Raw genomic sequence first — 25691 nt, 5'->3', positions numbered from 1 at the left:
TCGCCTTGTGAACAATGTAGTTTAGGGGAAATGGCCAGGACAAAAATGAAATATGAAAAATAACAAAGGGCAATAACTAAAAAAATAATAAGTGCAGAGCAGCAGTTTCTGTACACTGCACTTCTTATCAATAAGATCTATCATTCTATGATGTTTCAAGTCCATAGCTTTCATACTTGAGGAGAAATGACCAGGACAAAAATAAAGTAAGAAAATCAACAAAGGGCAATAACTCAAAAATAAGAAATGCAGAGTATCAGTTCTTATGCACTGCACTTCTTTTTAATGAGATCTATCATCCTATGAAGTTTCAAGTCCATAACTTTTATACTTTCGCAGAAATGGCCTGGACAAAAATTAAGTATGAAAATTAACAAAGGGCCATAACTCAGAAATTAAGAAATGCAGAGTACCGATTCTTGTGCACTGCACTTCTTAATAATGAGATCTATCATCCTATGAAGTTTCAAGTCCATAGCTTTTATACTTAAGGAGAAATGGCCCGGACAAAATTAAAGTATGAAAATAAACAAAGGGCAATAACTCAAAAAATAAGAAATGCAGAGTACCAGTTCTTGTGCACTGCACTTCTTAATAATGAGACCTATCATCCTATGAAGTTTCAAGTCCATGGCTTTTATACATTAGGAGAAATGGCCCGGACAAAAATAAAGTATGAAAATTAACAAAGGGCAATAACTCAAAAATTAGGAAGTGCAGAGTACTGGTTCTTGTGCACTGCACTTCTTAATAATGAGATCTATCATCCTATGAAGTTTCAAGTCCATAGCTTTTTTAGTTAAAGAGAAATGGCACGGACAAAATTAAAGTATGAAAATTAACAAAGGGCAATAACTCAAAAAATAAGAACTGCAGAGTACCGGTCCTTGTGCACTGCACTTCGGGTTATTGAAAGAAGCATGCATACCAAGTTTGAAGTCAATCAGACTTATAGTGACTGAGTTATGCTCCGGACAAGCTTTAGGGGACGCCGACAACGACGCCGACAACGACGCCGACAACGACACAGACGCCGCCGCCGACACCGCCGACAAAAGTAACCCCTATATGTCACCTTTTGAAGGCGACACAAAAACTATGGCATGCATGTTTTCCAGTGCTTGTGTTTGGCATGTTACTTTTAATCTTGCTAGATGATTCAATTCCACATTTTTATAGTCTTAAGACTCCATTTTACTATTTCAATATGGTATATTGTAGCTAATAAACAGGTTTTTTGCAAACTGATTTCTGCATTGCTCTTCAGTTTTGCAAACCATATAGTCTACATTCTTAATAACCTGGCAAAATACAGCCCTAGTCTATAGGAACGAAACCTCTTCCTTGTCCCATTAATAACCTCAGTGCTTTGATTAAGAATGTAATCTTAAGCATTTTATCAAACTGCACTTAATCATATATCTTTTAACGTCATGTGGGTTTTGTATTTATAAAATATCTATCAGATAAAAAAAAACACAATTACGATATGTATTCATATGAAAATAAAGACTATTAAAATTCCAGTAAAATGTGATTTTTATTACATATCCGCGTTTTGGGAAATTATAGCATTCGCACAATAGTTATACCATTGGATGTGTAATTCATTTTGGAATAGAATGGTATCGTAATTCATGTTATTTGGAGTGTATTTAAGACCGTACGTGTGATTATCACAACACTACTCCCAACCGTGTGGTTATAACGCGGCGTGGTATTTAAGCAAATTGTACAAATAGTAGTGTTTTAAAAAAGTTTACCATTAAAACTATTTTTTTAAAGAAAAAAATTTATCATTTGGATAAATTTGATTAAATATAAAGTCCTTCGTGTGATTATTACGACACTACCCATAACCGTGTCTTTATTACGCCGCCGCATAATAATCGCGTAATTATCACACGGTCTTAACCAGAACAGAATCACTTTATAAATTGTTAAAACTATTGAACACAGGTAAAATTCAATTGTCATATTTGTTTTCATTTTCATGGTTAACATTGCTTGAAAAATCAGTAACCCCGGGACCCTTAATATATATTAATTTCCTTCGGTATTTATCGGAAATGTTCAATTTACATTTTTATCAATAACTGTTAAATCACCATCATAACAGTCAGTACTTAAAAAGCTTGACAGTGAAAAAAAGGTAAGCATGTGACTTAAAAGGAACTCTGGCTATGAGAAACAGAATGTTGAATGTTGTTCGTTAATATTATCGTGATTGCCCAATTTTTCGTATGTCTGTATCAGTTGTGACAGATTAGATAGATAATCTGTTTTATTAAATTGGCTTAAGTTCAACCACATCCACTTAAATGTATAAGCAAAATAAAACGCTTTAAAAATAGTATGCCAAATTTTTACGTTGGTTGTGTTGTTAAATTTGCATGGTGAATAAATTTATTACCCTTCTAAATTCAATTACTTCTCGTTAATCTAAATATAATTTACATTATGATAAAATGGGTTGTGCAAGTTCTTCAGTTATTACAATTTAATGAAAATATAGAAAAATAGTTGATATAGATACGTAAATCCAAGTAGCGTACTGGGTTAGAGAGCTATGATTATGAAGATCTCAGGCTATTAAAATGTTTTTTTGAATTCAAATCTACATTTTTTTTGATTATGTTTTTACTTTTAGTTTTTATATTTTTCATAGCGTGTCACGTTACTTTTCATGTTCTCTTTTATAATATTTTTGCACAATTTAAAGTTAAACTTATGACAGTTGAGCAAAATTGAATGCTTTTGATTTTGAACTGTCATTGAACAGTTTGAATCGTATTATCGATTTATTCAGTTTGATACTCTGATTTCTATTCGCCAAATATTTAACTATTTTGGCTCATTTGTACATATATTTTTCCGTTGCCCGTTTATCACCCTAATCACTACTGTGTTGTCTTATACTTAACCTGTTTCATGCGAATTTGTCTATATGTTCTCAAATAGCATTTTGTAAACAACTACAAACAAAAAAGAAATGTAAAATATGTATTTTCTTTTTCAAGATGTACCTGTGTGAAATATACAACCATGCGTGCTATTTTCACGGCTTTACTGTCGCAGGCGGTTTATACATTTTTCCGAGATCTTGTTTAACATCAAAATATTTTAAAAGTTTGCATAAACTTTCAGCTGAAGACACATGTGACACAAAATTGATTTCAGAGAAAATAGTATTATACTATACATAATTCAAATATGTAATATATGATAAAATTTGATCAATTTTAAGTTACTTCGGCGCGATATAATCAAACACGTGCACTATTATAATTTCTTAATATACAAATTATACATTTCGGAAATATACGTAGGTCTATCTGATTGCACTTATATTGATAACCATTATTTCATTATCTAATGTTATAACTTACCTTCAAACGATTCGACTTGTTAAGATAATGTTATTATAATTAAGGAAAAATGACACATCAATTATTGTCTGTTTACATCCATAACAAAACATAACAAACACGCAAAGCTATTATCAATATTTAAGATCTCAACTGTCTTGAACACAAAGAAAAAACACAATCAATATAACACATTAGAAAAGTAGAACAAAAACCTTTAAAAATTTATTTATCAGAGCATAATTATACATTTTAATAACGAATGTTGTCATATTAAAACTTAACGTGTGTTAGAAGATTAATGAATAATAAATTTTACACCATTAGATGCGGAATACATTTTGCAACAAAATGGTATATAATTTAACGATTTTTGGAGTATATTTAGGACGTGTGATTCTAACGGCACTACCCCTAACCGTGTGATAATTACGTCGCCGCGTTATAATCACACGCGTGGTAATATTACCACGCGTGTGATAATAACACGACACTGGAAAAGTACTTACAAAGTTTGAACAATTACCTAACAGTCCAACAGGTGACGGGGATTCGTGCGAATAATTAAGTGAGTCTGTCTTGGTCGATTTATGTTGAAGGGGCTTTAACCATAGTGTAGGAAACACATATCTTGTTTTATATCCATCACATCTTTTTCCAAAGAAAATACTTATTTTATTCGGAGGAAAATTTTCAACATGCGAATTACCAACTGCCTTTTAGCAGGGTTCTAGCCTGGAATTTCTGAAGGTGGGATTGCAATGAAGAATTCTAGGCTGCTGGCTCGGCTTTGAATATTCACAGCTTATAGGAAAGGAGAGAAAATGTAAGCAATATGAGCTTATTAAGTATCGGCCAGTTTTGAATTTAATACCTAACTTTTATTAAAGGAAAAAATGAAAAATTAAGAAAAGATTTTAATAGAGCTGTTGTTTTCAAAATCATAACAGAGGTTAAAAATCTTGGTTACGTGGCAGGAACTAAATGTGTAAGTCTTTACTCTAATTCTATAAACTTATTTTGTCAGACATGGAACACAAGAAAATATCACAAAAGCAACTAAGCACCAACAAATCACAGAACATGGTATTCACTTTAATGTATCAGTTATTCGACTGTCATAAAATTTGAATAGGAACATAAGATTAATATCTGTTGTCCCTGATTTGAAAAAGAAATAAGAAATGTTAAGCCATTTTCAATTCAAGGATATCGCCCTTAGTTTTCTATGCTCCGTTTAAAACATGAAATAAGCAGTGTTCATATCAGTGTAAGAAGTTGAGCCAATGAAAATATTTTATTTGAAACATTATTTTTCTTCATTTCCTAATAAAAATTTTATGTCTAAATAAATAACAATTGAAATCAGATCAATTTTTGAAAACACATAACGAATCATGTTGTAAATGTTAAAGCAAGTCCCCAGGTGGACGAAGGGAGACAGGGTGATTGAGTTTGAGATTACATTTATCTTGTTATATATCCGTTATATTCATTTTGGAAACGAACTTTCTGTTTACAGGGTAAAACATGCTTACTTCGAATTACCAAGTACCTTCTAGTAGGTAGTTGGGGTTTCACGCGAATGACCAACTAGAACCCCTGGTCGCCAAAGGGAGACGGGGTGATACCATTTGGCAGAATTCATATATTGTTATATATATGTTATTTTTATCTCCTGGTAGATATAGGGAGATAGGGTTTTTGCATGTTTGAGAACATATCAATTTTGTATTATATCCGTAAAATTTATTCGGGAAAATATTTCAGTTTCGTTTAAAGAACACGCAAAGTACCTTCTGTTTGATAGCTTGGGATTCGCGAGAATAACAGACTGTGTACCCTGCACAGAGACAGGGTGTTTCTATGTTGGAGAACACATCTTACATGGTATATTTTCTTTATATCTATCCCGGCTGAAAAGCCTTCAGTTTCAGTGTAAAACCTGCTCAGTTCGAAAACCAACTACCTTCTGGTAGGCAGTTGGCGATTCACGCGACTAACCAACTGAGTCCCCTAATCGATTTATGATGAAGGTGATGTAACCATAAGTCTCGTTATATAATCGAAATATTTGGTTCAAAAATTATTTATTCTTTTCAGGCGAATACATGCAATTTCCGAATTACCAACATTCTTCTAGTAGGTAATTTGGGATTCACGAGAAAAGAATAACTTACTGAGTCCCCTGGTCGACGTAGGGGACGGGAAGATTCCATCTGGTAGAATAAATGTATCTTGTCATATATCTGTTACTTATTTCTGGAAAAAAAACTGTTTTTAGAGAAATACATGTTACGTTCCAATTTCCAACTTTCTTCTGGTTTGAAGTTGGTGATTCACACGAATAACAAACTGTGTGCTTTGTTTGATGAAGGATGAGGGGTGTACAATATGATAGAAAACACATATCTATCTTGTTACATAACCGTTAAATTTGTTTAACAACAATACTTTCTGTTTCCAGATTATCCGAATAACTAACTACCGTCCAGTAGGTAGTTGGGTACTCGCACGAATAACCAACTGCGTCCTCTGGTGCACATAGGGAGGCCAGGTGTTGCGATGTTTCTTGCTATATATCTGTTATATCTATTCCAGAATTTTACTTTTTGTGTTGAGGAAAACATTCAAAAGTTTGGATATCAAACAACCAACCAACTACGTACCAAATTGGCGTTCATAAAATGGAAAATTGCCAATCCATTAAAACAAAAAAAAAGCAAGTAAAGGGCTAAATCCCTTAGAAGATGACTATTGATTTATTATTACTCGTTATTGTAGATGAAGAAAAGCCAGAGATAAGGTGTCCTCGGAACATAACTATCCCTGAAACTAGGAGTGCATATTGGTGGCTGACATCTCGTGATAATGTTGCCGTACATAAAAAGTCAGTCTTCGGCGGAAAGTCTCCAGTGTCCTTTCCTGTAGGCAAACATATAATTGTCTCGGAAGTCTGGGACATAGACGGGAACTACGCCAGATGTCAGTTTTACGTCACTGTTTTACAAGGTAAAATATACTTATATATATATATAATATCTGTCGCTGCTGTAAGTTCGATACCCGACAAAGGTGCGTTTGCTTCTATCATTGAATTTCGAGGAAGCTACCCAGCTTTGTTTCAACTTTGTGCCCGAAATAATGCACGGAAAGGCAGTTGTGGTATTCCACTACTGTAGCTGAAAAATTGCAATTATACTAACTGTCACAGAAAAAGTCAGCGTGACTAAAAACCCAATAATTAAGACAAACCGTCGTAGCAATACGTTATTTTTTTTCGAGCTGTCCATAATTTATTACAAGTGTTTTTACTATACAAAAGAAAAACTGTGTAAAAATATATATATATTTAGGAGGTAAAGATGTACAAGCTTGCCGGGTTAAAGGAATGGGGTTGTGAATATATAAATCACTTGCCCATATCAAGGCATTTTGTAATACACACAACTGGAGTCATAAGAAATACGACTTATCAATGACAGTCAACAGCCATTTGCTTATTTCACTTCAAAAAATATATACATGCCAGAAAGCAACATTATATGCTACTATAACTGAAATTTTCCTTCACAAATTGCTTCACTTTATGAAAGGTTTCTGTCGTTATTACTAGTTTCTATACCCTCACAAACGAAGTTAAGGAAGGGGTATATAGCACTCAGTGCACTAACCATAGTTTGAAATGAGGTATTGTAATCAAACTTTGTATATAGCATCCTTATGTTAAATCCCCGGTTGAAATAGCATTTGGACACCCTTGGGTAAAGGTCGCCTTCACTTAAAACAGAAAAATTGTTTCCGGACAATAACTTATTAGGAATGAGATACAGTAAACATACTGTGTGTATGAGCAAGCTTTTATGAAGACCTTGGTTGGTAATGCATTTGGACTCTCTCGGGTCAAGGTTAAGGTTACTTAAAATAGGAAAATGGTTTCTGGACAATAACTAGAGTTAGGAATGATATATTGTAATCAAACATGATGGATAGCAAGCTTATATAAAGACCCCTGTAAGTATTGCATTTGGAGCCCCTTGTGTCAAGGTAAAATATGATAAACAAGATCAACAAGGAAAGGCGGCGTCCAATGAACGCAACCCCCAAAGGTCACTGTTACTAAAAATCGAAAATGGTTTCCGGACAATTACTAAGGAATAAGATATTAAAATGAAATTTGGTATATAGCAAGGTTATATGAAGAAGACCCGGGTTGGAATATAATTTTAAGCCCAATGGTGTAAGGTAAAGGTTACCGCTAAAAATACGAAAATGGTTTCCGGACATGAACTAAAGTAGGAATGAGATATAGTAATCAAACTTGGTGTATGAATATCCTATTTCGGATTGCAATTTTAAATAATTCTTTGAACACAGGTTGAGTTCAAATTTTTTTCAGACCACCTATTTTTCAAAAAGTCAAAGTTGCTGGTTGGGATATTAACAACCTTCAGTGATAAGTCTAGTTTGTAATTTGATGATAAAAAATCGATTTAAATGATTTTTGGCCGGGTTGCACTGGTGCAAACCTGGGTTGTAAAATGGCGAATGTCGGGCGGCAGCCGGGCAGTCAGGGAAAAACTTTTACAGATTTCTCAACAACTACTTATTGCATACCATTGATATTTGGTAAACAGAATCAACACACAGTATCATACCAATTTCTGGTTTGTCGCGCATCCACTGTTAACTAACTTGGTTCAATTTCCGACATTAATGGTAATAAGTAGAACATTTTCTAAACTCTTTTATCAGCAACTACTTCTCACAGCCTCTTGGTAATAAATATACAACATTAACACCTGGTCCAATACCGTGAGATTGATTTCAGGTCTGTCACTCATCCTTTTCCTGTTTACAGACTTAGTTAAATTTTCGACATAAGTGGTCAATATAAGAAAATTTTCGTAAGAGATTTCTCAACAACTAGTTTTCCCAATCTCTCGATATTTAGTATACGGAATCAACACAAGGTCCCATACCATGGGATTTTATTTCAAGTCTGTCGCTCATAGAATGTCGCTCATCGTCTTCCTGTTTACCGACTAAGTAAAAGTTTCAATATTAATGGTGAATGGTAACCGCTGTACCATGCCGTTGGCTTTGATTTCAGGCTTTTCTCTCATCCTATTCCTTTTTACAGAATAAGTTAACTTTTCGACATTAATGATATATGGTAGGAAGTTTTCGTAACAGTTTTTTCAGCAACTTCATATCAAAGCCTCTTGATATTTGGAATACAGCATCAATATTTGGTCCCATATTGTAGTACAAGATTTCATGTCTGTCGTTTATCCACTCCGGTTTACCGACTTAGTGAATTTTTCATAACATCATGGCCTCATGGTATTCGGTCGGCCATTTCTTTCTTTGACTAATTTCTAAATATATCATTTTTTATTTGGATTTGTTTTTGTTTCAGTGGAATGTACTTTGGAATGTCAAAATGGAGGAAGTTGTTATCGTAAGGGGAAACATCAGTCATGTAGATGTACACCAGATTATATTGGCCCCTACTGCGAACATAAATGTAACAATTTCTTTTTCTTACCTTATATCTACTTGTATATTCCCTTCTTGAAAATTTGCTGCAACGTTCTTTGGTATTTCTTGCATACAATCATTGATGTATTTTTGTTGTACACGGATGTGTCACATTATAAGCCCGAATAACAAACATTTTCAATTTGATTTGATTTTCAATTATCATTTCAATTTAAAATTTTGAATTCTATTTGTGAGGGGATGTGGTATGTTCATGGACGGTGCAATAAACCCATAAACGGGCGGGATAATATCGATTGTTGTAAATACGACCACATATCGTTAAATAGTTTCATTTAATTATCATAAGTGGCACATTAAAGTACATAACATGCAACTCGTATTTCACCCGGTTGCAATCTTCCATGTGACACCTTCAATTTAAAAAGGGGCATTCATTCTGTTTTTCTAGTTGAGAAATTGATCCTTTGTCCTTTATTTGTCCCTTTTTAAATTAGGAAATCTCTTAAAATCATTCATATATATTTTGAAAAATGGGCTTGGACAATTGTGTTATAGAGGTGTAATCAAGCTAAAATTCTGTTTTGAATTTGTACGTGTCCTTTTATAGCTAACCAGAACTGAAGGTTCAGGGTGAGCTATTAGTATCATAGGTGGATACTCTGGCGTGCGTCGTCCGTCGTCATGCGTCAACAATCGTGTTCTTCTCTGAAACTGCTCGGCAGATACCAAAAATTTGATATCTAGCATCCTTGTGACAGTCACATTAAAATTTGCTCATGTCATTTCAATTCGCTCCTTTGTGGGGTCAACAGAGCTGAAAATAGAAAAAACCTTTAAACATCTTCTTCTACAGAACTAAGAGATGGATGATCACCAAACTTTGTCTGTAGTATTCTTGGGTAGTCTTTTATCAAGTTTCCTCATATTAACTTGATTGGCTCCTTTTAGGGTCTCTAGAGCTGAAAATAGGAAAACCTTTAGTCATCCTCTTCTACAGAACTAAAAGATGGTTGATCATCAGACTTTGTCTGTAGTATTCTTGGAAATTCTTTTATGAAGTTTACTCATATTAATTTGATTGGCCCCTTGAAGGGACCGCTAAAGCTACAAATAGAAATACCTTAAATATCTGCTTCTACAGCACTTATTGGTGGATGATCACCAAATTTTGTCTGTAGCATTCTTTGGTAGTGTTTATCAAGTGTGCTCATATAAATTGGATTTGCCCCTTTTAGGGACTGCTTAAAACAAGAATACCTTAAAACGTCTGCTTCTACAGAGCTAATTGACGGATGATCACCAAATTTTGTTTGTAGCATTCTTTAGTTATCAAATTTGCTCATATTTATTTGATTAGCAACTTGAAGGGTCCGCTAAAGCTAAAAGTAGAAAAAACCTTTGAACATCATTTCTTTCTGAAATAATTGATGAAATTCACCAAATTTTGTCTGTAACATTCATATGTAGTATTTTTTTCAAGTTTGCTCATATTGATATGAATGGCCACTATAAGGAGCAGATTTAGCTAAAATGCCCGGGCCATGGCATTTCATCAAATTATAGTTTTATAATGAAAGGTAAATAACTCATGTTTGAATGTTTCTTTACATAAGTACATGCATACATAAACTCTCCGATTTCAGCGGGAGACACCCTCTTTCTCCTGTCAAATTATTAGATATTTTTTCTTAAAATAAGGGATGTTTTCAAAAAAATAAAGAAATCCTTTTCATTTCAAAATGTCCTACTATGTCTATTGTCAATTAAAAAATCTTCTTCATTTTGAAGTAAATTCTCCCTCCTGAACATGAAAAAAGTTCACATGTATGGTCATGTTTTACATAAGAATGTCTTAATGTCATGACCTGTTTCCCAGATCTTGAAGAAATGATTTGAGGTCATGTTTTTTGTAACTTTCTCTTTGCGCCCTTGTATTTGGACAGGGCATTGCATCATTCAATTTTTCTTTCTGCAGGTTCATTTATTAGGTCAATCTATAGAATTTTCCCTAGGAAATGAAATAAGGCCTAAAGAAGTATGACATTTGTTTTCCGTACCTAACTTACTTGGAAAAGCACATTTCAATAAATATTGGGACACACTGTTGAAACTGATGTTTTATGTGCATGAGATATTGTCACTGAGTAACAGATAGGTGATTGTTTTTCACTGAGACTAATTTACAGTATCTGTTGTATTGTATGAGAATATAATAATATTTCCAAATTCAAAATTTCTCCATTTTCGTGTTAAATGTTGACTTCTGCTTTAGCCGGCGCTAGGGGCGTTCACGGTAACTTTCACTTTCCAGTACCGTCCATGAACAGGCTCAATCAAAACGAGCCTGCAACATTTTCAATTTTGTTGTATTGGACTTTCTTTAGGGATTCTGTTTTGAAAAAAATTTTATTTAATCACTGAAAAACAATTGTTATTGGTGAGCGATTCAGGGCGATCATGGCCCTCTTGTCTTCAGATACTCACCAAAACACGTGTCCCGTGCCTAAACCATTCAACTTACCATGTTATTTGAGATGCAACAGTAATGATGACTGTTCGGGAAACAGTGTCTGTTGCAGAGACGGTTGTAGTACTGTATGCCAGCAACCTAGGACAGTTTATTGTAAATTAGAAGGCCAGCAGTACCGTGTGAATGACACTTACAGTCCGGAGCCTTGCACTGTATGTTGACATTGTACTTTATTTTAAAAACATAGATTACAGTCATATTTCATTTTCATTTTTCTGTTTGTATTGGTAATGGTCGTAAGCTTTAAGTTTTGCCGCGCATGGCATTTGTTTCTACGATCCAGCTAGCTGATGCAATATCGATGGTTCTAATCAGGTGCAGTTCGAGAAATAATGCACGAATGGGCACCTTCACAAGTAAAGCTGGAAAGCTGCCATAAGATCTTAACTGTGTTGGTGCGACACTCCCCCACCCCAAATAAAGATCATAAGTAATGCCCTTCTCAGTAAAGATGAAATGTTACCATATAGCCATTTAAGCTGAAACCTGGGTCAAAACAAGAAGTCAAAACAAGAAAAAAATATATATCATTCGAAGTTACTGCATTGTAGACATGTGTATGTCTCCAATCCGGGAAGATGGAGTGCGTTTCAAAGATGTGTGCAATGCCAAAGTGCGCTAGGGGAAGACAACCAGTATCTAGACCCGACCAGTGCTGCCTCGTGTGTCCAGGTATAAAGTATTACATGAATTCTTCCATTTGTTCTTGCATAATTTAAAGTTGCAAGATGTTTTTTGAAAAAAAGCATATGTCAGAATTGTTACTTGTTATTGCTTACATTTATGCAATCAGTACAATTAAAGCAAACGCTTGTCTAAGGTTTCGATCGTTTATCTTCATCAGAATCCAACATATTTTAGATTTGTAATTATTGACATACTCACTTGCAAATCATGAATGTGTCAGCATCTATATTAAAAGATATATTTAAAATAATACCAGATATATTCCTAAGCTCAGTGCCGTCAGATTAGCCAAACTATGTCAAGAAAATCAAACTTGAAAAAATGTTCTAAAATTTGAAGAAAAGTAACAAGTAATGTGTGTGTGATGAAAGACTGACTTTGCATTATTTATCACCATATTTCTACTGCATGAATAAGGCAGAAAGAGTAATATTGTGTCTTTTGACATGTTTTTAGCAATTTTCTTGAATGGTAATTGCCGTTCGCAAAGTGTAAATTACTTTCGTTGTTCACTTTACAATATTATACTTTTAAATACATTTTCAACCTTTTTCATGAAAATTTTTAATGAATCTCGATGCATGCTGCTAACATTTGTATATTCGATAAACTTTCATATAACATTTCCGAAAATATTTCATGTTGTTCCCGCTTACTGCTTTTGAATTCGGGCATCGCTGATTGAAAGCTCCCAAATATGAGCTTGTATATTGTGAATTATGTCCAAATACCATGCGACAGACCACAAGTGGGCATCCTGATCTGGCTTGTCCAGATGCCCTGTAATAGACCCGATGGACACTTGATCTGTAAAGTCAAGTCCAGATGCCCTGCGATAGTCCAAAGATGGGCATCGTGATCCTTCCTTTATTTGAAAGCCGTCATATGACACAATAAATCTATGTGAAATCATGAATAAGCCTTCTAAAAGTGTTTTTTTTTGCTGGGTGAAAAGGCGAGTTTCTTGTGTTCAAGTGTCTTGTCCGGTATATACCGAATACTGTATTTAGCGTTCAGCTTCAACATTTTAATCAGTCATTTTAATTTATCAGAGTATTGGTTCACAGTGTTAGATACTGATTTAATCATCACGTATTCTAGCTATTGCAGAGGAACCAAAGCCCCGAATTTACTGCCCAACACACGTCGTCCATGTAAATACCTCCTACTATACTAACATGGAATTGTTAGATGACACCAAAACATCTGTAGCTGCATTCAATCATGTCGGTGTAAATCTGCAGGTAAATATGTAATTGTATCCTTTAACCTGTCCAAATCGTAAAAAGTTAGCCTTTTCCACCAGTATGAAGCAAGACCAGTATGAAGCAAGACCAGCCCTAACGTCCGTGCAGTATTTGCAGGCTCTTTTACTATCGACAGCTCATTTTTGTTACTTTAGGTAGTTCCTTTTGTTATATTGCTGTTGAAATCGCTTGACCTTTAAATGTTATGTTCCATAAGGAGGATATTCATTTTCACAATTTTTGTAGCTTAACGGTCACAATCCGATGCTATCTTTTTGACTTACAAAAGGTTGTTTGGTCTATATTTATAAGTTTAAGCAAGTTAATTGTCACAGGACTGGAAATCAAAACTGTCGTATCCTTCAAAATGTAAACAAACGCCCCCATCTTTGAACGACAAAGGTATCATTTGTTTATAACTTTTTTTGTTGGAAATGACTGTATATATGTATTAACACGCTCAACTAATGTCCTCTTCGTTCAGTATATGTTGCTTGTACAACTTTTGTAAAACAAAAGTTCTAGCGAACTTGCAACACGAAGCGTGCCGGAATTAATATAAAAAGGTAAAGCCTCAAAGCGAGCTCGATGTACTTTTAACGTTAAATAGTATGAAATAATCGCTCAATTTTATTTTAAATTCATTCGGTATTTTATACACTACTTCCATTTATTCCATTTATTCTGGTTCCCTCCCATTAAATGAATAAAATTAATGTATTTTATCATTTTTGCTACGTGAATTCTACCTTAATTTACAGGAAGAAGGAAGGAATCGGCTCGAATGTTGTTTCAATGTTTATAAACTAATGCAGTGACGAGTGTGTGTCACGTCACACGTACTGTGTTAAATATGGCCCCGCCCCTTTTTTCTGTTGTTTATTTTTTCTTTTGGAAATAGATATCAATTCTGAGTGCATTGTTGTCGAAAAATGCATGGTTTGAGTTCAAGTGCGTAGTATCAAATGCGTAATGATATAATCACGAAGGCCCATAGGCCTGAGTGATTAATTGCAAAGCATTTGAACGAAAAACGTGCATTATTACGCACAAAATATTAATTTCTATTTCCATTCTAACACGCCAAGAAATAATATAATTATTATTATCATGTTAATGTTGGGCTTTATGTTTGGATGGTTAAACTTGTTTTTGCCTCAGAGTTTCCAATAGAAACGTTCTTTAAAGGCTGTTCCAGTGGTATGAAAAAACTGTCGTTAAATCTTACGTGATTTTGAAAACGTTGATAAAACTTTGTTTGTTTATTTCATTTCACTCTATAATTTTTCAAGCGAAATAAAGTTTATTAAAAGTGAAACAAATGTAAAAGATAACACGTTTGCGACATTAAAATAGCGTACTGGATTTGATTGTTTTGCACGTGCTGTTTGGCGCTACATTGTGACGTCACGTAAACAATACTTTAAACGTCTGTACAGTGTTAACGACTAAATAAAAGATATTGGTGTTGGAATCATTTTCTTAGTTAGACCATTTTCTTTCATTCTAGATAAATTTCACCTCAAAATTCGATTAAAAATTGTTTTAATTTATCAGATTTTTTTCAAACAAAATGGCGCCCTCAATGTGAAAATACACAGGGAAATAATAAGAACGGCGAGTGCATTCTCGGGCCTTCTTTGTTTATATAGAAATATTTCCGATAGTGTATGTTTTGTTTGTTGAAAAAAGAGTAAGTAAATGTACATTTTATGAAATCAAAACTGTCGTATCCTTCAAAATGTAAACAAACGCCCCCATCTTTGAACGACAAAGGTATCATTTGTTTATAACTTTTTTTGTTGGAAATGACTGTATATATGTATTAACACGCTCAACTAATGTCCGCTTCGTTCAGTATATGTTGCTTGTACAACTATTTTGTAAAACAAAAGTTCTAGCGAACTTGCAACACGAAGCGTGCCGGAATTAATATAAAAAGGTAAAGCCTCAAAGCGAGCTCGATGTACTTTTAACGTTAAATAGTATGAAATAATCGCTCAATTTTATTTTAAATTCATTCGGTATTTTATACACTACTTCCATTTATTCCATTTATTCTGGTTCCCTCCCATTAAATGAATAAAATTAATGTATTTTATCATTTTTGCTACGTGAATTCTACCTTAATTTACAGGAAGAAGGAAGGAATCGGCTCGAATGTTGTTTCAATGTTTATAAACTAATGCAGTGACGAGTGTGTGTCACGTCACACGTACTGTGTTAAATATGGCCCCGCCCCTTTTTTCTGTTGTTTATTTTTTCTTTTGGAAATAGATATCAATTCTGAAGGCATTGTTGTCGAAAAATGCATGGTTTGAGTTCAAGTGCGTAGTATCAAATGCGTAATGATATAATCACGAAGGCCCATAGGCCTGAGTGATTAATTGCAAAGCATTTGAACGAAAAACGTGCATTATTACGCACAAAATATTAATTTCTATTTCCATTCTAACACGCCAAGAAATAATATAATTATTATTATCATGTTAATGTTGGGCTTTATGTTTGGATGGTTAAACTTGTTTTTGCCTCAGAGTTTCCAATAGAAACGTTCTTTAAAGGCTGTTCCAGTGGTATGAAAAAACTGTCGTTAAATCTTACGTGATTTTGAAAACGTTGATAAAACTTTGTTTGTTTATTTCATTTCACTCTATAATTTTTCAAGCGAAATAAAGTTTATTAAAAGTGAAACAAATGTAAAAGATAACACGTTTGCGACATTAAAATAGCGTACTGGATTTGATTGTTTTGCACGTGCTGTTTGGCGCTACATTGTGACGTCACGTAAACAATACTTTAAACGTCTGTACAGTGTTAACGACTAAATAAAAGATATTGGTGTTGGAATCATTTTCTTAGTTAGACCATTTTCTTTCATTCTAGATAAATTTCACCTCAAAATTCGATTAAAAATTGTTTTAATTTATCAGATTTTTTTCAAACAAAATGGCGCCCTCAATGTGAAAATACACAGGGAAATAATAAGAACGGCGAGTGCATTCTCGGGCCTTCTTTGTTTATATAGAAATATTTCCGATAGTGTATGTTTTGTTTGTTGAAAAAAGAGTAAGTAAATGTACATTTTATGAAATACGGCAACACCTATGTACGAGAAAAGTCGGTTTAAATAGTCGTTCAATTTTCACTTTACATTTTCCGTTTTAAAACTGTCATTCGATATTTTATACACAGCTTCCGTTACTCTGGTTCCCTGTCCAATTATTGTTCTCATAGAAGTGCGCGGGTGACCAGTCTACACATCCCTTTTTCAGTCAGAATTCCCCAGTTTTTATCGTTATCTTGTAATTCGAAAAGTTGCGATGTGTCCAATTCGGTACTTCGCACGAAAGTTTTCAAAACCATCACTTAGCAGGTACTTGCGTTACCGTAAAGCTCGCTATTATGAAGTTTTGTTGATACGACGCAGTTCATATTGCTTTATCCATCGTGTTTTCCTTTAAATCAATTATATACTCATTTTAGAGTTTACCATAAAATAAAAAATATAATTTTGAACCATTTACTAAAATTTCATTAAAAAGAGATGTTTATTTTCCAAGAAAATAATAATTTGTACTATATGATACGACGCAGTTGAAAATATAATATGATACGTCGCAGATGTATTTTTTGGCAGTCTTTTCAACATAGATACTTTTGGCAATATATGTCTATTTTACCGGATTATTACTTGCGCTTAATAAAATATTTCCAGATCATTCGTGGTTTTAAGCAATGGTCTGATGCTTTTGATTATTTAGAATGCTTTGTACCAATAAAATATAACATTTAATTGAAAGTTACATTGCGGATGCTCCTTTTCAGTTAAACATAAACATGTAACGTTTTAATATCATGATATCTTAAATCATTTCTTTCATTTTCCTGTATCTTCAATATCATCCATATTGTTTGCAAAAATAAAGAAGTCTATTAATTTGAACACACACACACACACACACACACACACAGATTTATGCTCATAGCAAACTGTGGCTCTGCATGTTCTAGGTAATGACTGCTATTTTGTGATTTTATTTCAATCTTTCACTCTACTGAAATATGCACAGAGGTGCACCTGAGGTCCTTACCCCCAGGTAAGGACCTCAGGTGCACCTTTGTGCATTATTTCAGTTAAAATGTTGCACCTGCAGTAAACCATTGGCAATTTAAAACTAGCTTGATAGGTTTTTGCGCACGTGAGAATCAAAATTTTCCTTTTTGGTTTTTTAAAATTTAAACAGCAGTTCCAGTGAAATTTGAAGTCAGAAAACAGGGAACAGCTGGGCCCCTTTCGGATGGACACCCCCCTTCCGAGGTTTTCAAAAAAATTTTCCCAACCCATTGCTTAAAAAATGTCAGCTGTACAAATAACCATTTTTTTCTAATTTTTTCTGGCATAAAACTTTTAAAAAATTCCCAAATATTTTAAATGTTTTATAGAAAAAAAGGGAAAATTTTAAATTTTCCCTTTACTCTTAAGAGATTTGGGAAAAAAAAGGTTGTCATTTGGGGGAAAAAAAGCAGAAAGGGTTTTTCAAGGGTTAACGGGGGTTTTATCCTCTTTGAAGTCATTTTTCTGGCAAAAAAAGTTTTATGTGTCAGTCAATTCATTATCAAGTCACTCTTAAGTATGAATTACAGTAAGATGCCATGTCTTTAGTCTTAGTGAAATTCAATGTGATAATCTGATCTAAATTTTCTCATCCGGCTTTGATTCTATATAGGGAAAATTTCTTCAATACTATTGAAACATCATGCTGCGCATATATCTGTATCAAATTTATCGATACCTTTGCAAAACGGCCACCTGCGTTACAAAATAATTTGTAGTTTTATCATTTGTAACTCTTTTGAAAATTTAAAGTTGTTTAATAAAGAAGAATGATACTATAGTGCAAATATCTAGTTAATTGCCAGAAAATACATTCCGTAGACCTGTTTTTATTGTCGATAAAGAAATGCCAGCGCCGCACATAAAATGACTGAAAGAAACGCATACCTTACTTGCAGATTAACCATTTATAATATAATTTTAAAAAAAAATGTTCAGAATACATGATCAGTTTTTCTAGTCATGTATTAAAAGAGGAATAATACTTTATTTCAAATACCAATTTAAGTTTCAAATAATAAAGCTCATCTGTTCTCATCGATTATTAAGATCAATACAATAAAATTGGCGCATAAAAGACATATTAAGTAATTACGGCATTGTCGCAAATTGTTGTTAATTATTAGTGACAACAGAACCTTGCAATTTGCGCATATGAAAAATGTAACCATTAGTTACGAAAGTAGCATTAGTTTTGAACTCAAAGGAACATTTTTATACATGTAAGCATGCTTAGGCAACACTAGAACACCATATGGGTGTTAGATCACTTGTTTCAATGTATTTGATACACTTTTTTTGACTTTGTAGATCATTAAATGCGACCTAAAAGATGAAGCCTTACTAGAATTTTTATTTCAATTTCCATTTTCGTCGGACCAATGGTTGATCTCTGCTCTCGACTTTAGTTGTAAACAAGGTCACTTGTGCGGATTCATAATGATAACAATTTGCAGACAACAAATGTTGTTGGATGTAACTACTTATCTTTACGCATGATTTAATGGCTGAACCAAGCCTGCTATGAAAATACAACTGCGTCGTATCATATTTTATTTAAAACTGCGTCGTATCATTTTGTACAAATTTTAATATTTTCTTGGAAGACAAACATTTCTTTTTAATGACCTTTTAGTAAATGATGCAAAATTGTGTGTTGAAAGTTATGGTGAACTCTAAAACGAGATTAAGTTGAAGGAAAAAGATGGATAAAGCAATATTAAATGCGTCGTTTTCACAAAACTTCATAAACATTTTGCTTCGCTTCGAGTTGCAAGTTCGCTATAACTTTAATTATACATAGTTGTGCCAGCTACATGTACCGAACGAAGCGGAACATAGTTGAGCGTGTTGATACATATATTTGGTTGTCAGTCATTTCCAAAAAAAGAGTTATAAACAAAAGCATACCGTTTTCGTTCCAAGATGGCGGCGTTTGTTTACATTTTGTAGAATGTGTGTCATTGTATTAGATTTTACATAACAGTGGTTTTCAAATATTGTATATTAAGTAGATATCTATGCGTCACAAAACGTTTGTAAATGTCAAAAACTGTTTTTTTGCGAGCAAAACTTTTTCCGAAAAAATATGATTTCTCAATTAAATGTTGTTTTTTGAGCTTTCATGTATTAAACAGGTACATGTTAAAAATATGCCGTTATTGTAATCGTTATTTTCAGTTGTTTAATACCTTTATTATTTACATGATTGTTTGAAATATACATTTCTAGTTTGATAAAATACCTGATCACACATTTCTTTTATATCATGAAACATTCTTTTGTTATATGAATTACCTTTTGTGTTATTATGTTATTAACACATATATTGTTTCATTTAAGCCTTCGTGATTTATTAAGACCGAACTTAAATAAACAATACGAAAACATAACCGTACCTGAACACTCAATCTTATTCATAAAGGATGTTAGATGAAAACGTGTTTTCTGCATTGATAGAAGAAAGTTTGCCTAAAAAGAAACAGTATTTTCGTAATCAAATATTTGCAAATAATTTCAATTCGCAAAAATAGCAAATATAATAAACCACTTATACAGTACATTGTTAAACATTCACCCTGCTGAATTGTCTTAAAGGTACTTGTCAAGCATTCATATCTGAATTTTTAAAACATTTAACACATTTCATTTCTTCACAATTGAAATAATCATTTTGGAAAAAATGTCTGAATCAATAATCTGAAATTTCGCTTAGAAGTTATTTGTTTATTTGTTTATCAACTTGTACATGTACATTAAGATCGAATAAAGAATAGTCTTGTCATGTAAGAAAACCAACCTCAGTGTGTCCCTTTATGGGTAAATAGAAAACGTTTTAGGTTAACCTTTATAATGCGTTATGTTGCAGGTAAATTACAGTCCACCTATTGTTCACCATTGTGAATGTGACAAGCCACGTGACCACGTGACAACAGTGGAAGCATACGCCTCAGATCAATTTGGCAACGTTGCTACATGCTCGTTCCAAGTTGTTGTTAGAGGTAAAATATTTGTAGATTTCACATAACACTATCGAAGTATTGAAATTAGAATAAATGAATATAGGAAATGTGCGGTATAGATGGATACCGAAAATAAGCTATTTTCGCGAAAATAAGATCGCGGCTACGAAAATAAGATTTATTTTTGATATAGTGCATTTATCCGTTTAATTTAGTAGTTTATTTTAACATTTATGCATTCTTTGAATGATTTTACAACAAATTAACATTTCAAAACCAAAAAAATATCGTAAAAAGTGAAGTTTGAGCCGAAAATGCATCGTACGAAAATATCTCAAATCGCCGTGTAAAGCGAAAATAAGATTTATTGTTGATATTATGTATTAAAACTTGTATTTGTTGTTACTGATTGATTTGTATGAATAAAATAATAAAGATTGAAATGTTTTGTAGTGAAATATTAGACGTATGTGCAGTAAATTTGGTAAATATCCCAAATGGTAGATAATGATCGCACCTTACGAAAATAACCCAAGATGGCGACTACGAAAATAAGGTGGACATTGTCCATAAATTATATTAAGATGGTATATAGATTACAACTGTATTGTAATTTATTAATATGTTAAATGTTTTATTGAATATGTATGGTTAAACGAATAAAATAATAGATCTACTAATATAACCAATAACAACGAATATTACAAGATCTATCACGGATTTATATTACATCATAAATCCGTGGATCTATATAGTAAGAACATGTACGGAAATAAAATTTAAAAAGGTATTGTACGAAAGCTGTATTAAGATAATGTACATACTAAAATAAGGTACAATGAATATACGAAAATAAGACCCTTTAGAAAGTGATACCTGTATCAAAATACAACAGATACGAAAATAAGATCAAAATGAAAATTATTATTTTATTAAGAAAATACTTGATCTTTTAACTAACAGTTATTTATCTTGTATGAATTGATCATTGTACGAAAAGAAGATGTTATTGAGAGTATCATGATATATACGAAAATAAGATTTGTACTATTTAATAACTGTGCGAAAATAAGATCTTTATGAACCCGATATATGAACGCATTTTTACGAATATAAGACTGAGTGATAACCAAAATATTATTTTGTGATATGAATGAAAATAAGTGTAATATGAAAATAATATCTCTATTAAGTAAATTGTATTGATCGATTAGGTTATGCACGGACATTATCTGGGAAAATGATGCATCGTATGACACGTGCACATGATTGTCGGTAGCAATCAATGCGCTAATACGATGATTAGATAATTGGATTATCGCGCTTATGGTAATTGACACCGATTAAAGGCTCATCATTAAAGGTGTATATTAGGATGATTTATCACAAACATCAAACAATAGTTATATTAAGGATCGACTTAATAACGATAATTTTAAATGTTTAAAGGTTTAAAATTAACAGTTGTTTTTTTCCGACAAAAACTAAAAAATAATTAAAAGAGAAAATTTCGTTTTGCCGACAGAAGCCTCGTGTATAAATAGTTTGCAAAAATGCACGTTCCTCATTAATCATTTGAAAGTCTTAATTGTGTCAGGATTTCGTGTGTTTATTCTTTATGCTCTTGGATTTTATTTAAATTCGCAAGGTATAAAGTTCTCTATATTGTTTTCTGGAAAACAATAAAATTCGAATTTACATAACAAAGAAATTTCAAGTTTCATTTGGGGTTAAATCCCCTGTTATTGGGATTAAGGGATTGGTTTTTTTTTCTTCAAAATTTGAGAACTTTATCCCGTGCTTTTTAATCTGAGTGTGTGTTTTTTGTGTGTGTTTTTTTTAATTTGAAATTACTTTCGTTTTGAACAGTGTGAGTCATTAAATATTAATAAAAAGTGCTTTTAAATCAGTTTGTGTTCTATTTATTTAATTTTAATTAACTACATATAATTTTTTCTCTGTGTGTTTTACTGGATTAAAAATGTCGGAACTATTCCCGTGCTCTGTGTGCAATGAAAATTGTGAAGACCACTGTATCTGTTGTGAGGTAAGTGCATTTATTGGTTTACGAGAAAAGTTGTTTTTATATAGTCCTATAAGATGTATGTTCTGTATTTAAAGAAACAATAACAATATGATCCGATTTACATTTATTGTTATATATAGCATTTAAAAGTAAACATATGAAAGTCAATCACACCGTTCTGAAAGCACACTCTACGCAAGATCTTATCTTTAATAGTCCACTTTGTGACGGATGAACTTTGTGATTATCGTAGTGTGTTGGATATTTGACGAATCTTCCAAGATCTACATAATCACTTTTCATGAACTTTTTCAGTTTTTCATTTATTGATTTTCGCATCTTATCAAACGTTCTTTTGTCCATACCACACTCTCGAAAGTTACCCCTCGTGACAATACCACACACGAACACTCGCTCAGTGCCATGCATTTTTAGTAGTTCCACGGCTCGTTTCAGCTCTTCAAAGATTGTATTTGGTGTTGTTTTCGTTGTTATACTGTTACCACCAAGAATGATGAAAACTGCTCTGAAATGGAGAAAAAAAATATTTACATAAACAAAACTGTAAATTATCTCAAGTACCCAATATAATTTTGGTATTTTATTTTTTAATATTACACTGAAATAACACTGAAATAATATAAGCGATATATTTTCATGCTCTATTGTCGATTATTTATTTTTATATAATAAGCATTAAATTAATAAAAAAAAATTACTTTGGTCTGTCATGACACAATCTGTTGAAAGTTGATTCGAACTTGTACGTAGTACCCATGCCAGGAACACCATAGAACTTGCATTTTGTGTTCAAATTAAGATCGCCTTTGCTGATGGTGAAGTGTTCCAGTCTAGAAACATAACTGTCTCCAAATACTGCAAATGACATTTTTAGAAATATTATTTTCTTCCAAATATCTGTATATTTTTTCTATCTATTTTTTTCCCCTTTTTTTTGGTACGGATAACTGTAGTTATAAATGATCAATTGCAAAAGTACATATTATATACATGCAGTGGACAGTAGCACTAATAACTCAAGTGTGTGGCATGTCTAACCTGTTAAAACAACAACGTTAGTGTATTGTCACCAGATAATTAGTTGTATATAACAACGCCGTAGTTTAATCAAATTAGTGTCAACAGGCCTTTCTTGTTGTAGAACCCCCAAGCTATATAATTGTTGTATATTTCATTAATTAAAAAATTATTAAAGATTTTTTTTATGGTATTAAGGTAATTCAGAGGAAATTAGTTTCGATGATATAACTACAAACTGCAAAAAAAGTGGTCAAAATATGCATAAATAACCCTTACTGCGTAAGTAATGCAGTAGAAATATAGTCGTAAATACTAAAAAATCAGTCATTAACTGCACATAACATGTAAAATATTACTTGAATCTGTAATCATTTTACGTTTCCTAAAATCGCAGTACATATTTCTCAAGTTTGATTTTATTGAAATATTTTGACTCATCTGGAGGCATGCAGCTTTAAAACAATTTGTTCAATAGCCAAATTATGAGTGAGAAGATTATAAGATGAAAGAAATTTGGATAAAGCTAAAATAATCTTAGCAGTATAACAATGAACAATAAATAACGCGAAATGTAATGTAAATTTGTCATGTTTTACAGAACAGAACATACATTTTATATATCATGCTGGTCGCAAACCCATTATGTTGGTTTTGTCATGGCGCGGCTCATATATATATAGTATACGTCCATTTATTATTTCCCTGAATAAAGAAAGAATCATTTAATTATAGTAATTGTTTTTAATAACATTATGATTGATTTGATGTTGCACGAGTTTTATGTATATTTAGTCCTTAATTACCACCTTCATCGGAATTTGTTAAATTGAAACAATGAACCCCTATTTACAACTTTACAGACCTGTGATACATGGGCGCACTTTAGATGTCAGGGCATTTCAAAATCTGAACGTAAGCGATGGAAAACAGAAGAGTTATCATATCACTGCGTATCATGCCGCACGTACCCGGATGGTTCATTCAATTATGATAAAGGTCTCCAGAGGCTTTTGAGTGATGCCAGTACTAGTTTTGAAAGTTTATCTAATGGTGCTTGTAGGGAATTGTTGTTCATTCGTAGTGTAAAATTAAAAAGTGATGTGCTTACAAGCTTTGAACACAACGCTCAAGACCAAGTATCAAACGCAATAATTTCAGCTTACTATAGTACAACAAAGACAGCACTTCGCAGTACTGGAAACGGCGATTGTCTGTTCCATTCATTTTCAATTTGTCTCGAAGGCGATGAATCTAGAAGTGTTGAATTAAGGTACAGATGTTGCTTAGAAATGGTTACAAACAATAGCAAATATCTTCGCCACCGACAATATACCAGATTGTCTTTAATAAGTCCAGATTTTATGGAAGACTGCCTTAACTGTCCTCGCAAAGGTAATTGGGCTTCAGTGTGGCATATTATGGCGCTTTCTAATTTGTTGAATGTGAAAGTTCAATCCGTCTACCCAACATTAAATGGATGTAGCCATTTCAATTTTGTGAATCTTAACACAACTTTCCGACCCCCCTTTGTGGACCCTGAGAAGCCCACAATTACTATCATGTGGACACACACGAAGCCACCTACAAAGAATAGCTTTAATAAAGCAAATGGTACAGTATGGACGCCAAATCATTTCGTCCCTCTTGTACACACGAAATGTCCTAAAATAATGGTTGAGCTGAGTGAGTCTGATGACTCTGACGACGAAGAATTATTATGCCCACCAACTAGTTGTCGCAAAGATGCTATAGAAATTGAGCAGGACAGTAATGAATATTTGGATGAAAGCAGGTCGCCATTTAGGCCTGACCTATCAACAATCACAGAGGAACTAGAACATAATCCAACAACTGAATATTCGGACAACAACAATACTTCATCTTTACTGAAAGACGAATCGACAATATCAGAGGAAAACTTGGAACGGTACCCGACGAGAGAGGATCCTGACGGCAAAAATACGTCAAACCACGCGCAGATGGAAAATTACGACTTAGATGAAGAAATTGACCGCGAATTTCAGCCAGGGCCATTGAAAAAATTTATGGACCTTGAGACAACTCTTAATATTTTTAAGGGTCCGCATGTATTATTGGATGAAGTACCAACGGGTAGAAAGGATGGAATGTTCTATGTATTGAACAATAGTATAAATATACAGAAACGTCAATCGGGTAAACGCTCCGAATTTTGGGATGATTGC

General features: G+C 33.0%; 3 protein-coding genes across 3 annotated transcripts in view; 2 read left to right on the top strand and 1 right to left on the bottom strand.

The window, feature by feature from the left end:
- LOC132740145 (uncharacterized) overlaps positions 1-11773 on the top strand; it is a 40605-nt gene extending 28832 nt beyond the window's left edge. The window contains exons 8-11 of the mRNA XM_060727998.1: positions 5139-5258; positions 6153-6380; positions 8791-8898; positions 11353-11773. Coding sequence (XP_060583981.1) covers positions 5139-5258; positions 6153-6380; positions 8791-8898; positions 11353-11567 — 671 coding nt within the window. The 3' untranslated portion in view covers positions 11568-11773. The remainder of the gene's footprint in view (positions 1-5138; positions 5259-6152; positions 6381-8790; positions 8899-11352) is intronic.
- A 147-nt stretch (positions 11774-11920) lies between these two features.
- LOC132740156 (uncharacterized) overlaps positions 11921-25691 on the top strand; it is a 28276-nt gene continuing 14505 nt past the window's right edge. Inside the window, exons 1-3 of the mRNA XM_060728009.1 lie at positions 11921-12078; positions 13195-13337; positions 20327-20459. Coding sequence (XP_060583992.1) covers positions 11985-12078; positions 13195-13337; positions 20327-20459 — 370 coding nt within the window. The 5' untranslated portion in view covers positions 11921-11984. The remainder of the gene's footprint in view (positions 12079-13194; positions 13338-20326; positions 20460-25691) is intronic.
- On the bottom strand, positions 22559-23940 carry LOC132740135 (uncharacterized). The gene is made up of 2 exons (XM_060727987.1): positions 23166-23940; positions 22559-22972 (listed from the first exon to the last, which is right to left on the bottom strand). Exons 1-2 carry the CDS (start codon positions 23333-23335, stop codon positions 22615-22617), a joined length of 528 nt encoding a protein of 175 aa, XP_060583970.1. The 5' UTR covers positions 23336-23940; the 3' UTR covers positions 22559-22614.

Source organism: Ruditapes philippinarum, unplaced genomic scaffold, assembly GCF_026571515.1.
Source record: "Ruditapes philippinarum isolate M1 unplaced genomic scaffold, ASM2657151v2 ctg2496_1_1_1_1, whole genome shotgun sequence".
Classification (NCBI taxonomy): domain Eukaryota; kingdom Metazoa; phylum Mollusca; class Bivalvia; order Venerida; family Veneridae; genus Ruditapes; species Ruditapes philippinarum.
The sequence above is the reverse complement of the archived record's forward strand: the minus strand, read 5'-3'. Positions and strand labels throughout refer to the sequence as shown.

Excerpts from the sequence above, each read along its gene's own strand:
- LOC132740135 (XM_060727987.1), bottom strand. The coding sequence starts at position 23,335 with ATGTCATTTGCAGTATTTGGAGACAGTTATGTTTCTAGACTGGAACAC. Across the intron at positions 22,973-23,165 it reads TTGTGTCATGACAGACCAAA|AGCAGTTTTCATCATTCTTG; the intron begins GTAATTTTTTTT and ends TCTCCATTTCAG.